We start from the raw sequence: 15203 nt of genomic DNA, 5'->3' as shown, positions 1-15203 counted from the left end.
GCCAGACTGAGGCTCAGCAACAGCTGCATGGAAGGACAAAGCACACCTGAACGCACCAGGATGGATATACACTAGAATTATCCAAGAGAAGCGCAAGAATAAGAAGAGAGACTGCCTTCCCCCTGCTAGCAAGAAAAGCCACCAGGAATAAGAGACATGCCTTTGCTCTGTACAGAGGAAAGATATTTTAAGAATGTCAGGTGACTGCTCTCTTTCTGGTTTCTAGTCTTCTTTCAAATCATCTATAATGGCTTTTAGGTAGGGAAGAGAAGTTAATAACCAAGATATTAAACCCCACAATGCTTCGACACTATACAAACCTATAAACATTTACTCAGACAATTCTGATGATCATTTATTGCTATTGTACAAACCACCAAATATGTCAAGTTCTGTTTAATTTTTTTTTTTTTTGGTGGTTAACTGGACTTTCCTGCCTGGGCTGGCTTTGAATTGTGGCCTTAGATTTCAGCCTCCTGAGTAGGATTACAGGCATAAGCTACCAGTGGCCAAGTTAATACAAAAAATTTGAATGTTTCCTTGGCCTCTAACCAGTTTTGTGGTCTTCGGGATGATCTTCTGGTGAGTAGGGTAATGAACAAATATAACACAATTCTGGTGCTCAACAAAACAAATAAGCTTAGTGCTGATGACTCATAGCTGTAATCCTAGCTACTCAAGGGGCTGAGATCAGTAGGATGGTAGTTTAAAGCCAACCTGGCCAGAAATGCCTGCTAGACACCATCTCCAAAATAACCAGCAAAAAGCAGGACTGGAATCGTGGCTCAAGGCCCAGTAGCACCAAGTCATCCAATCAATCATTAAATATGAATCACAATGAAAGAAAATGACACATTTATGTTGGCAAAAATCTAGTACTAAAAAAACAAAACCAAAAAACACATGAGGCTGGGAAGGTGGCTCAGTGGTAAAGTGCTTGCCTTGCATGCCTGAGGCCCTGGGTTCGATTCCTCAGCACCACATAAGCAGAAAAAAAATGGAAGTGGCGCTATGGCTTAAGTGGTAGAGCACTAGCCTTGAGCTGAAGAGCTGAGAGACAGTGCCCAGGCCTAGAGTTCAAGCCCCATGACCAACCAAAATAATAAATAAATAAATAAATAAATAAATAAATAACTTATGAAGCTGGGCAATGGTGGCTTGTACCTGTATTCCTAGCTACTCAGGAGGGTGAGATTTGAGGACTGTGGTTCAAAGCCAGCCCAGGAAGGGAAGTCCAAGAGTCTCTTATCTCAATTTAACCAGTAAAAAAACAGAATGGAGCTATGGATCAAGTGGTAGAGCACTAGCCTTGAGCAAAACATCTCAAGAATAGTGCACAGGTCCTGAGGTCCTGAGTTCTAGCCCTGGGATTGGCACAAATAAAAGAAATTCTAATGATTTATAAGAGAATTTTACTTTGCTGGACCTAAGAGAATTAAAATTCTTACCCAATTATTAAATTTTATGTACCCTTTTAGAATGTCTTAAAGAAATAAAATAAAAATAAATGAAAAGTATACATTGTACACACACATATGTATTATGTATACTACTCTGAAATTTTTATTAGGGCACAGGTTTCAACAATTGCTTTATAAATTCCTTGTGTTTTAATTATACAGTTGTATAAGGAGGTTTCAATATGTTAGTCTCTGTGTATAATGCATCTTGATTAGCTCTTCCATCATTCTACCTTATAAATTCTTCACAATGCAAAGAAATTTTTTGGCTTCAAAGGAAAACTTTGCCATGTTCACGAATAACCCTTTCCAGGTTGTAGATTCGGATTTCAGGGGTTCTGCATCTTTATAACGTCTGAGCTATTTTCTAATTCTTGAAGTCATATATAGCTCACAACCTTTATACTTTTTTGGGCCGGGGGAAGCTGGTAATAGGGCTTGAACTCAGGGTCCCTCATTCTCCTTTAACATTTTTGCTCAAGGCTTGCATCAACCTACCACCTGAGCCACATCTCCACTTCTGGATTTTTGATGCTTAATTGGAGCTACAACTCTCTAGGCTTTGTCTATCTAGTCTTTCAACCACAAGCCTCAGATCTCAGCCTTCTGAGTAGCTAGGATTACAGGGGAAAGCCAATGTGGCAGGCAAATATTCTTTTCCATCTACATGTAAATGGAATGTCCAGTGGAGGGTCTACTAGCTTTTTCCACTGAAGGTTTTCTTGTATTTGTACAAGTGTTTCAGTATTCCAGGTCTTCTAATTTTTTCTTCTTTGGAAAGGATTTTGAATTGATTTCTTCACTGATAATGACATTTTTAATGAGTTAAATAAAATACCACATGTTTATTTTCTATCTGTATGAGACTAATGACTTCTTTGGAAAGTTGCTTTTCAATAACAATATAAAGTAGGATGGAAACTTTTGAAAGTAGGAATATATAATCTGTGACATCCAAATGATTCTCATTCATTTGGTCATTCATTCATTAATTTAGATTTCTATTTATTTCTAGTTTTAGTTTTTGTGCTGTTACTGGAGCTTCAACTCAGGGTTTCATGATTTCACTTTGCTTTTTCCCTCAAAGTTGGCACTCTCCACTTGAGCCATACCTCCACTTCTGATTTCTTGGTAGTTAGCTGGGGATAAGAGCCTCATACCATTTCTGCCTAGGCTGCCTTCAGTGTCACCCTTTCCACTGTTACCCATCTCTCCCAACCCCACACACTCCTTCAAGTTATCTGGTTCCATTTGCATATATTCATTACAGTCTTCACTTATCCTCACCCTCCATTTGTCTATCTTCCTCCTCTTGACCCCTCCCACAAGCAAATGTATTCTACTCTTCTAACTCCTCTTTAACTTCCATTCAGCTACCATTCTCCTATGTTTGACTTATTTTAAAAAGAAGAGAAATAATCTGAGTACATTTTTTATGCCAGCTCGAAGGCTTGAACTCAGGACCTAGCTAAGGTTCTCTACCCTTTGAGGCACAGCTCTACTTCTGGCTGTTTTGGTGGTTAATTAGAGATAAGAAGCCATTGGACCACAATTCTCAGATCTCACCCTCCTGAGTAGTTAGGATTAGAGATGTGAGCCACCAGCTCCCAGCTAATTCTTTTGCTTTTTGAGATAGGTTCTCACTATGTAGTCCTCGCTGGCCTTGAATTTGTTTTTAACTCCTTGCCTTAGCCTCCCAGTACCCAGCTGTCTAATTTGCTTTGCTAATAAAGATCAACTATTATATGACTGGAAAAAATCAGTATAACAACTGTCAGTTTAACTCAGTCCTTCACAAAGTTGAAGCAAACTATTTTTTAAAATAATTATTTAAAAGTGATGTATTTTTCCAGGTGCTGGTGGCTCATGCTTGTAATCAATCCTAGCTACTCAGTAGGCTGAGAGTTGAGGATCCAGGTTCAAAGCCAGCCTAAGCAGGAATGTCCATGAGACTATCATCTCCAATTAACCACCAGAAAACTGGAAGTGACACTGTGGCTCAAGTGCTAGAGTACTTGCCTTGAGGTGAAGTGCTCAGGGACAGTGCCCAGGCCCAGAGTTCAAGACCCAGGACTGACACACAAAAAAGTGATATGTTTTTTTTAAATTTTGGGCAACAATCTAAAAGGAATATAAATATGATTTATGAGAGAATTTAATTACATTGGGATAAAAAGATATGGAAACGCTTAAGACAATGACAAATCTTATGTGTTATCACATCCTTCTCTTTTGGCTGTTCCATCCTAGAAACCATTGCCTTATACGCAAAGGAATCATCGCATACCATCCAATAGATAAAATGGAGTTTTGTACTTACTGTGCCCCACCAGAGAGCATCTGCATATGTAGAAAACTCTTTATTGGCATCTTTTTCCACCAGATAGACAAGGAAGGATGAAAAAATAAGAACAAGAAATCCTATGTACCACGCTGTGATTAATTCCTAGGAATAAAAGGAATAAAGTATTTTTAGAAATCAAAAGCCTTTGCAAAAGGAAAAAAAATCTGCGCGATTCCATTCTCTCTATTACCTTTGTGTGTGTGTGTGTGTGTGTGTGTGTGTGTGTGTGTGTGTGTGTGTGTGTGTGTGTGTGTGTGTGTGTGTGTGTGTGTGTGTGTGTGTGTGTGTATTGGGGCTTGAACTTAGAACCTTGAACCTTTGATTAACCTTTTTGTTCAAGGCTGGTGCTTTATCATTGGACCCGTATCTCCACTTGCAGCTTATAGCTAGTTAATTGGAGGTACAAGTCTCATGGACATTTCTGCCTGGGTTGGCTTTGTACCATGATCCTCAGATCTCAGTCTCCTGGATAGCTAGGATTACAGGCATGAGTCACCAATGCCTGTCACTTTATTACTTCTTGAAGTGAGGGAGAATAATGGAAGGGGTGACACTGATCAAGATACACTGTACTGATTATTGATTTGTTGAATCTTTGTACAACTACTTAAAGATAATAAAAATGTAATTGTAAAAAGACAAATTGTATTCATAAACTAACATATTGAAATTAAGCCCCTTGATCAACTACTTAAATATAATAAAAATAAATAATTTAAAAATAAAAACAAATAGTAGCTACTCCTTAAAAAATCAATGAGCTAGATACTGGTGACCCATTCCTATAATCCTAGCTACTCAGGAAGCTTAGATCTGAGGAATTCCAATTCAAAGCCAGTTTGGTCAGTAAGTAAGTCCTTGAGACTCTTATCTCCAATTAGTCACCAAAAAAGCCAGAAGTGGAGCTGAGGCACAAGTGGTAGAGTGCTAGCCTTGAGCACAAAGTCAGGGACAGAGCCCAGGTCCTGAATTCAACACCAGAACCTCCTCACCCTCCAATCCATGAAAAACAAATTGATTAATGCATTATACACCAGTACCCTGAACTGCTTTCACCAAGTTCTGAAGTAACTATTGCTTATAATAGGGTTCTTAAATTTTATTACAGCAACGGAAAAAGTTTAAAACCCATTGTTTACAACCTCAGAAAGGCAGCCTGGTACCTTTAATCCTAGCTACTCAGGAGGCTGAGATGTGAGCATCACAGTTCGAAGTCAGCCTGGGCAGGGAAGTCTGTGAAACTCTTATCTCCAATTAACCGTAAAAACAGCCAAAAGTGGAGCTGTGGCTTAAATGCTAGCATGCTAATCTTGAGCAGAAAAGCACAGGGATAGCGCCCACTGAGTTCAAGCCCTAGGAATGACACAAAAAAGAAAGAAGAGAGAAAGAAAGAAGGAAAGAAGGAAAGAAGGAAGGAAAGAAAGGAAAGAAGAAAGAAAGAAAGAAGGAAAGGAGAGAAGGAAGGAAGAAAGGAAGGAGGGAGGGAAGAAAGGAAGGAAGGAAGGAAGGAAGGAAGTGAGGGAGAGAGGGAGGAAGGAAAGGAAAAAAAGGAAAAGAAAAAAAGAAAAGAAAAGAAAAAGTCTAGCATACCTTGCTGTGGGCATAAACCACGGAACCCAGTAATTTCCAAGTTCCGCCCCTGCGGTCCATGCGCACCATTCGGAGAATTTGGAGGAAACGTAGACTTCGGAGAGCAGACGTGGCAAAAATATTACCCTGAGTTTTTGCAGAAACGACTGCTATTGAAGCAATAAGAACGATAGTATCTGAAAGACACAGATGGAGACAGTCATAAATCACACGGCTAAGGATTTTCATCCTTCATCACAGTATTTCTGAAATCTTCACTCTTTTAGAGTCAAACACACAGATCTCAAAACCCTGCCTCACCCCATGCTATTTAGAGTGAAGTCAGAGATCTGGATGAGGAGCTACCTGAGAGCTTATCTGTGTCCTGTGCTTTACCTGTTCAATCATAACCACATGCTACCTAACCTTCAATAACTTAGACAAGCTGACACTGGTGGATCATTATAATCCTAGCTATTCAGGAGACTGAGATCTGAGGAATGGGATTCAAAGCCAGCCCATATAAGAAAGTGCAAGAGATTCTTATCTCATTAACCCACTAACAGACAGAAGTAGAGCTGTGGCTCAAGTGGTAGAGCACCATCTTTGAGGAGAGAAGCCAAGGGACAGCGGTCAGGCCTTGAGTTTAAGTCCCAGTACCTCCAAACACACAAAAAGTCTCATTGCCAAACAAGTGTGTTACAAAAATTCCCTGATGCTGGGAAGCCCTAGAGCTTTGAAGACTGTCTGTGGGCCTCAACAGAGAAGACCACTCTAACTCAGAGCAGATCTGAAAGTTTTATACACAAATTAAATAACAATACATCTGTTATAATAGCCTATGTAATAAAACACCCAGTGCATTGCAAAGGAAGAAGATATTTAATGTTTAACACATTAATATTTGGCTTAGCTGCCAAGTGCTTAGAGGAACCTGCAGAAGAATACTGACCCTCACAGAGAAAATATGAATGGCATGAAGTGGGCTTGGAAATGGCAAGCGTAAATGGTCTCCAAGAGTAATTTGTATATATATGGGGGTGGGAGCTGAATGATATATACTGGAGCTTGAACTTAATGGGCTTCAACTCTTCTTTAGCTTTTTTGCAATCAACCACTTTGGTTGGCAATCAACCACTGAACGGCAGCTCCACTTCTGGGTTTTTACTGACCAACAGGAGATAAGAGTCTCATGAACTTTCCTACCCAGGCTGATTTTCATCCTTCCAAGTAGCTAGGATTATAGGTGTGAGCCTCTGGAGCTCAGATCCTGCAGCTATTTTAATATATGAGCTTGACCTTAATGTTCTCAAAAAATAATTTCCTTCCTGCTTCAAGTGGGTTGTGCCTGACTAGGCTTGTGTCCTCTAAGCAGTTCTACTAAAAAGGTGTTGTGTTTGTAGTTTCCACATCATAGGGATTCGCTGCCAATGAATTCATTTCATCCTTCTACCTGCACTGAAAAAGCGAGGCTCTACTGATGACAGCTGATAGGAGGTATGGATTACCCTCCTGGTGCTCCATTCTGGGTCAGTGACAGTTCAGACAAAGGCCATTTTCAATCGGATCTATACTCTGAGTGCCTTTCTGGAAAACTGCTCAGAGAGACTCAAGTGTACCACTGAGTTTCTGGGTTGAGAAGAAGCTGAATGCATTGACACAGGACACTGGAGACATATTTGAAGGGCATAAAAGTCAATTGTCAAGTAGTGTGTGATGGAAGTTTTTTTTAGCAAAACTTCGTGCCAGTTTATGTGAATGTTTGACCTCCACCCTATGGTCCCAGGCCCAAACAAACTCCAGGCAAAATCCCAGGTATGTGTGAACTCCTTTAAAATGCAGGCAGGGCACTCTACCTAAGCCCAGCTCTGAACATCCACTGTGGGCCCAACTGAAAGGCCTAGGGGCTTTTCATTCACCTCTGCCTCCTTGCTCAGACCTCCTATAAAAACTCAGCTCCTGTCCCAACTGGGGCGGGGGCACAACCTCCAAACCCATGGGAAGGTCTGTGCCCCTCACTATTCCTCAATAAACAGTCCTCACCTGTTGATGATTGAGTCTGGCCTATTCCTTTTCCATTCTCCTGCATTTTCCTACATATGGTGCCAACACCCAGGAGAGGAAAAGCACCAGGAGTAACTGGGTGCCCTCTATTGAGGGGCCATCTACCTTCTTGCCACCTCTCATGGAGTCTTTCTGCTACCTTCCTCCTCCTTCCAAGGCCTTTCTCTATCTGGAGCACTGAGCCCTCCAAACTTACTTTGGGCTAAACAGCCACCGGAAAGACCTCGTGGCCTTTGCCTTTGTAAGCAGTGCATGCCTCATGGACGGCCACCCTGCTGTGGCTTGAGGTATTATTGGCCCCCTGTGTAAACCCAGAAAGGCCTTTTCTCTCCCCCTTTTTTCCTCCATTTTCCTATGGTGCCGAAACCTTATGTTAGGAAAATGGAGGAGAACAGAAAAGGAATAGGCTGGACTCGATCATCAACAGGGAGGGACTGTTTATTGGGACACATACCTTCCTGTGGGTTTGGAGGTTGTGCCCATGAGTTGGGACAGGAGTTGGGTTTTTATAGGAGGTCTGAGCAAGGAGGCAGAGGTGAATGATTTAAAAGCCACTAGGTCAAGGAAGGTGGGGGGCCTTTCAGTTGGGCTCACAGTGGGATGTTTACAGCTGGGCTTAGGTAGACTGCCCTGCCTGAACTTCAAACGAATTCACACATACTTGGGATTTTGCCTGGGGTCTGTATGGGCCTGGGACAATAGAGCTGGGGTCAATCCTTCATATTCCATCTTTAGATACGTAAAATGATAGGGCCAAGGGGGGGAGAGGAAAGTTCTTCATATAGGATCTTTGGATACATAAAAAGAATTGGGCTGAGAGGGGAGTAGCATGGAATTATGAGCACAAAGCAGATTCCCATCAATATGACTAGGAAAAACAAGGTAGAATATTCATTGGTTATTATGGTTAATTATCTGTAGAAGTCAAGAGTCAGGTGATAAAGGACATTTGGGGAATGGGCAAAGGGAACTGTTAGGTAGATGGGTATGGAATAATGGTGGATATAACATGTGTCAGAGAACTTGTGGTCTGCCATGACACTTATTCCCAGAGGGCTCTGGGTTCCTGTTCAAAATTCGATATCCACAGTGAAGTACTACATTGTTTAGGTTGGGTATGACCAAGCAGAGCCATTTCTGTAATTGTGCACGATTAGGATTGTAAGGTCCGCTCCTGGATGGCCAGCAGACTCCACCCTCCTTGCAGCAAAGTCTCCACCCAGTACCTGCGTTACCTAGGCAACTGGGACACCTGGAAGAGGTCACATCTGCATCTGCTGAAGTCGCATCTGAATTTGATGTGGCCACACCTTTCCCCGCCCATACCCTAGATAAGGCCTAGTGCAGGCCCAGGCTCTCTCTCTGCTTTTTTCTCTCTCTCGCTCTCTCAGTTCTTTTCTGCTCTCTCTCTCTGCTCTCTTGCTCTTCTTTTCTAGCTCTCTCTGCTCTCTCTCTGCTCTAGCTCTTTCCTCTCTCTTTCCTCTATTTCCCAGCCACGTGGAGTGCAAACCTTGCCTGGTCCCAGCAGGTCTACTGAATAAACCTACCCCTTACCTGAATACCACATGAGTGCTGCTGTTCTTACCCCTCTTTCTGCTCTTTTCTAGCTCTTTCCTCTCTTTCCCAGCTCTCTCTCATTCCCAGGCCTTTCCCAGCCACGTGGATTGCCAACCTTGCCTGGTCCCAGCAGGTCTACTGAATAAACCTACCCCTTACCTGAATACCACGTGAGTGCTGCTGTTCTTACCCCTCTTTCTGCTCTTTTCTAGCTCTTTCCTCTCTTTCCCAGCTCTCTCTCATTCCCAGGCCTTTCCCAGCCACGTGGAGTGCCAACCTTGCCTGGTCCCAGCAGGTCTACTTGAATAAACCTACCCCTTACCTGAATACCACCTGCGTGCTGGTGCAGTTCTTACTCGGCTACCTCTTTTAAAAACCTAACAAGGATGGCCAATCAGATTTACTTCCAGGCAAGTGCAGTGGCCAATGAGGGACTCAAGTTAATGCATGGGCCCTCCCTGATATAGGGGGAGAAGGAGAATTAGTAAAGCACAGAGGCAACTTCCCTGGGGGACATCATTGGACTCCTTGGTCTGAGGCCTCTCCCTGCAGAGTGTGTGCTGTCCTTTCAATAAACTTTTGTTCTGTTATACTTTACTACTTTTTTGCTACTTAATTCTCTACTTGGCACAGAAATGGGCCTAAATCCTCTGATAACATCAATTTTGTTTCTAAATTATCATTTACATTTTTAAAATTTAATTAATGTTTTTTCTGAACTTCCAAAAGTCATATAAGGGAGTTTCACAGGGTTTACAATTCAGCATGTCCATCATTCCCCCTCCTCCCATCTGTTCCCTCCTCCCCAGACTCATTCATATTTCCCACTTTCTTTGTCACTTATGCATACTCAGTATTCTGGGTGTACTTGTGTCCTGTTCCCTTTTTCTTTTTTCTTTTTGGTCGGTCGTGGGGCTTGAACTCTGGGCCTGGGCATTGTCCCTCAGCTCTTCAGCTCAAGGCGAGCGCTCTACCACTTGAGCTACAGCGCCACTTCCGGTTTTCTGGTGGTTTACTGGAGATAGGAGTCTCACGGTCTCTCTTGCCCGGGCTGGCTTTGAACCGCGATCCTCAGATCTCAGCCTCCTGAGTAGCTAGGATTACAGGCGTGAGCCACCAACGCCCGGCCCTGTTCCCTTTTTCATTCAGCCATTCCTCCTACTAGCCTCTGTTATAAGTATTAATGATGAATCTCTATGGGATTTCCTAAAATGAGTATCACTTTAAATAAGAAAGAATATGTAAAGAACAAGCTATGAACAATCACAGATGATGGTTTTTATCATTTGGTGATATTTGCTCTGAGCATAGTAATTTACAGATAAAGACACTTTCCTTATATGGTCCTGCAGGACATTCATGCTTGCTTATATTTCATTGAAACATTTCATCTTCTCAATACCCAGGAAAGAAAGAGATACAATATTTCATTCATTGTGTTAGGTATTTGAAACAGTACATACAAGTAGATGGCTAGTAGGGGTGCAGAAAAACAACCCACAAATCAGTATTACTGCTCTTGGAATTTCTTTGTGGTCTAAAACATTATCTTACTTAAGTTTTGTAAGAATCTTATGAGTTAGCTATTCTACAGGCTGCATTTTACAGGTGGACAAGTGAAGAATACAAAGCACACATTTAAAAATTCAGGATTTATACTACAGCACAAAGACCATATAATACAGTTAATTCATTAAGAGAAGAACAAGGTAAGTAAAAGGAACACTGCTAGTTTGAGACAATTACAAAAGTTATGCACGGGGTGAGTCATAATCTAAATGTCTGAAATGACAAAGTATGTGAAAGTAACAGCAGAACTGAGTTAACACCTTCATTGTAATTCAAATCAGATGAAAAAGTCAGAGTTCAGACAATGAAATCACTGATAAGCAACCAAATGGTTCATGGTGAACATTATCACAATACTGGTCCTGGTTGAGTTCTAGCCAAGTACCAGGATTTTCCTGTAAGCATTATCTAGATAATTTTTCTAGGCTAATATTTAAGTTATGAGAACTTCTTACTTTTATATTTCTTAATGTGTTGGTTGTTTTTGTGGCTCATTGCTTTCTAGAATAGAGGCTCTACGAGCTTGAATAACTATTATTTTTCACTAATATAGTTCTAGTACCTAAAAGAGTGCCTGAAATGTGAATGCTATTGATCAAACTTACATTAATAAACACCTAAAGGTAGTTTGAACTTTATTCTCTTACCACATCAGTGGTTTAATATCTGGGATCAATAAATTCTACTGCAACATAAACTGTCATCTATTAAAATTTATAGAATAACCAGGAGGATACATTAAGATGTATTACTAATTAATCCTCTAAAATACTGAAACATAGGGGCCTTGTGTTTCCTTCAGGGGTATATTTTCATGTAAGGTATAAATAGCCCTAGTGGGCTATTTGTATTAACAATTAGCATGAAGGTATGCAGGTTTATTTGAATGGCTTTAGTTCATTTGTTTATCTTTCCTGGTTTAAATAGTTAATTAAGGACCAGCCCTTGGTCCTTACACATTCTTCAGATCATCCATCAATCCCCACAAGTTTGGTGGGCATCAATGATTTTGTCTTTTGTATTTTTTATTGTGAAAATACTGTACAGAGGGGTTACAATTACATGGGCAAGATAATGATTTTGAAGGAAGATTATTTTGCCTCCCAAAGGTCATCTGGCAATGTCCAGAGATGTATGTGCTTGTCACAAATGGGAACAGGGTTACAGCTGGTCTTTAGTATTATAGGCCAGGGTTGTTGATAAATAGCCTTCAGGTCTCAGGAATTATAAATGACAGTCACGAGCCAAGAGCTGGAGGCTCATACCTGTAATCCTAGCTAATCAGGAGGCTGAGATCTGAGGATTGCAGTTCCAAGTCAACCCAGGCAGGAAAGTCTGTAAAATTCTGTGGGGATGTGGCTCAAGTGGTAGAGTTTCAGCCTTGAGTGGAAAAAGCTAATAAATAGTGCCAAAGCCCTGAATTCAAGCCTCAGTACTGCACTTACACACTTATATGCATATGGGTAGGCATAAGCGTGCGCATACAAGCGTGCACACACACACACACACACACACACACACACACACACACACACGACTTGGTTCCAAATGTCAGTAGTGCTGAAGTTGAAAAACATTTATACATTATTATATTTAATCCTTCAAACAACAGTACCATAACCATCTTACAGAAGCAGATGGGTTTGGTAGTGGTCAAAGACCAAGGCCCAACCAAGGCCCAACTTTGGCCTCCTACTTGACTCCAAAGCTGTGCTTTTAGGAGCTAAGCGCACCACTGCTCAGATGAAGAAAACCAAGGGCAGCATGGGGGTGGAGGGAAGATGAAGTTGTGAAAGCAGGTGAATAACAAATCAAGAATAAATTATTGTCACATAAAACATTCAGGGGAGAGAACTGGGAGGGTAATGTAGAAATAAAATGTTGCTAAGAACAGATGGTACTTTTATAGATGTATCAAGAGAAAATGGGGCTAGGGAAAGAAACAGACCTGCTAATAAATAAGGATGAGCACTGAATTGCATGGAAAAGAAAAGCATGCAATCCCAGACTCTAAAATCCACCTCTCCCAGAAGAGACAGACAAACGAGCTGTGGAATGGTGAAAAAGTGGTTATTGATTATAAGCAGCTGAGTAGAGATGTGAAATATACAGTATTATGAAGTTGCTCCACAAACTTACTGAATCATTTCAAATGATTTATTGATGAGTTTGGGACATTTAAGGAGACTACAAAGTTTGAGTGAAGCAAACACTGTAAGGACATTTAAGGCACGCAAGGATTGTGAAGGGGCTTATTACTGGACTCTGCTGGAAACTGGAATGATTTAGTCAGCAACATCAATATGAATCGATCACAGTGGATTAGCCATTGAAATGCCACAGCATTCTTATTAGCAGGTGGATTCATATCCAAAGCTGCTCCTTCTTAAGCCAAGGACTGGGTTAAAACAAAGCCACTGATACATCTGCCCTTGACAGGCGGCGGTGTTGCCCTAATTACACTATATAATGTGTCCATTTGAAGATGTAGTTTAGCACAGTTTAAATCACAATGGGAAGAATAAGTCATAGGGGTTGAGAAAAGTCTGGATGAACATTTTCAAACTAGTGTTTATAAGAATCCATACATTTTCTAGAGTTCAGCTACCAGAAGGCTCAACCTTAATTCCTAGATGAAAATACTTTCTGGAGATTTCCTGCCCCCTCCCTCCTTCTCCTCCTTCTCCCATTCTTCCGTTCTCTCTCTCCCTTCCCTTTCTCTTTCCCTCCCTCCCTCCTTCCCTCCTTCCTTTTTTTCCTTCCTTCCTTCCTTTTTGTCTTTCCTTTTCATCATTCATCAGTCTAAGAAAATGTTCCCTCATAGCTAACATAAATTTCCTCCTTACACTTAAAATTCTTTTCATCTTGTTCTTTCTGGAAAAATCAAAGGGCAACCAATATCAAATCCCTAAACATTGCATTTTTTCTTGTCCCCCCTTTATGTTACAAAGTGATGTTAAAATGAGCAGGCCTGTATATTTTTGTCTTGGCAATACTGGGTTTTGGACTCAAAGTATCATACTTGCTAGGGAAGTGCTCTACCCCTTGAGCCACACTTGGAATCTTTATTTTGCTTCCGTTAGTTTTTCAGGCATGATCTTGCATTTTTGTTTAGGGACAGCCTTGGACTACAGTTCTCCTATCTATTAGGAATCCCTATTAGCTGGAATTACAGATGTGAACTATCACATTGAACTTACTTGTTGAGATGGGGGTATCAATAACTTTGCCCGGAGCTGACTGCTTCAGAGTGTAATGTTTCTGATCTCTGCCTCCAAAGTAGCTGGAATCACAGATGCACCAAGTTCTGTACATCAGTTTAAAATTATTTTTTTCCTGCCACTCATGGGGCTTGAACTCAGGGCCTGGGCACTGTCCCTGAGCTTCTTTTACTCAAGGCTAGCGGCTCTATCACTGGAGCTAGAGAGCCCCTTCCGTTTTTTTCTGTGTATGTGGTACTGAGGAATTGAACCCAGGGCTTCATGCATAATAGGCAAGCACTCTACCACTAAGTCACATTCCTAGCCTAAATATTCTTTAAAGATAAATGTATAAAAATTAGATGTATGGTACTAATTCTCTGTACATCTATTTTTATAGCTATTCTTTTCCTACCTCCCTGCCCCCTCCTTTCTCCCTCCTTCCATCCTAAATTTCTTCCTATCTTCCTTGCTTCCTTCCAGTTTTTCTTTCTGTCTTTTTCTTTTCTTTCCTTTTGCATTTTTTTTCTGGTCCTGGGGCCTGAACTCTGGGCTTGAGTGCTGGCCTTGTGCATGCTCAAGGCCAGTGCTCTAGCTCTAGCTCCACTTCCAGCTTTGTATGGTTAATTGGAGAGAAGAGTCTCAAGAATTTTCCTGTTTGGGCTGATTTTGAAGCTCAATCCTCAGATCCCAGCCTCTTGAGTAGCTAAAATTACAGGTGGGAGCCACTAGTGCACAGTTCTGTTTTTTCTTTTTACTATCATTAAGTAGTTGTACAAAGAGATTTCAATTCAACGTGTCACTTTATGGGTATTTTTCTAAGGATAAATTCCTAGAAATTAGATTGTTAGGATATTCTATATATGGTACTGATTTTCATAAACAATGTGTGACAATACTTGTTTCTTTCCCCTTGCTAATATAAAACAACAATGCCAATAATACCAACAGTAATAACTAAATTTACTGTTTAGTACATGATAAACATGGCTCTAAGCATTTTCACATATTGCCCAGAATATTATAAGCATAGCAATTGCCTATATGGATAGCCAAAACCTACCCTCCCTCCTTCATGAAATAATGAGGCTTGAATTCAGGGCATTTCACATAAAAGTAGCAGACAGCACTGTACCACTGCACCCTCACACTGTAGCACTGGACACGTCTTTGAGTAGTTATTTTCTTAGAGCCAGCACAAAAATAAATACAATTTTACAATTTTAAGTGTCATAAAATTGAATTTTCCTCATTTTGTAGTTCTGAGGCTGAGGTACAAATATGCAAAAATTAAACATTCCATATAATAAAAATTCTCACACAGATTTAGATGCAAAGGCAAACCTGGAAAAATATGCAATATATATGTAATGAAAAGCAATCATGTATTTAATACATAAAAACACAAAATATGGTAGTAGAAAATTGGACAGAATACAT

At 40.8% G+C, this 15203-nt stretch overlaps 1 protein-coding gene across 3 annotated transcripts in view; it reads right to left on the bottom strand.

The window, feature by feature from the left end:
- The window catches only part of Kcnq5 (potassium voltage-gated channel subfamily Q member 5), a 549988-nt gene that overhangs the window by 101193 nt on the left and 433592 nt on the right, over window positions 1-15203 (bottom strand). For all 3 annotated transcript variants that reach the window (XM_070012173.1, XM_070012174.1, XM_070012175.1), the window contains exons 4-5: window positions 5395-5570; window positions 3781-3906 (exon numbers count right to left, since the gene is read on the bottom strand). In XM_070012173.1, coding sequence (XP_069868274.1) covers window positions 3781-3906; window positions 5395-5570 — 302 coding nt within the window. The remainder of the gene's footprint in view (window positions 1-3780; window positions 3907-5394; window positions 5571-15203) is intronic.

The sequence above is a fragment of the Dipodomys merriami genome, unplaced genomic scaffold (genome assembly GCF_024711535.1).
Source record: "Dipodomys merriami isolate MVZ:Mamm:240054 unplaced genomic scaffold, mDipMer1.0.p SCAF_89, whole genome shotgun sequence".
Lineage (NCBI taxonomy): Eukaryota > Metazoa > Chordata > Mammalia > Rodentia > Heteromyidae > Dipodomys > Dipodomys merriami.
This window is presented reverse-complemented; position numbering and strand designations above follow the sequence as displayed.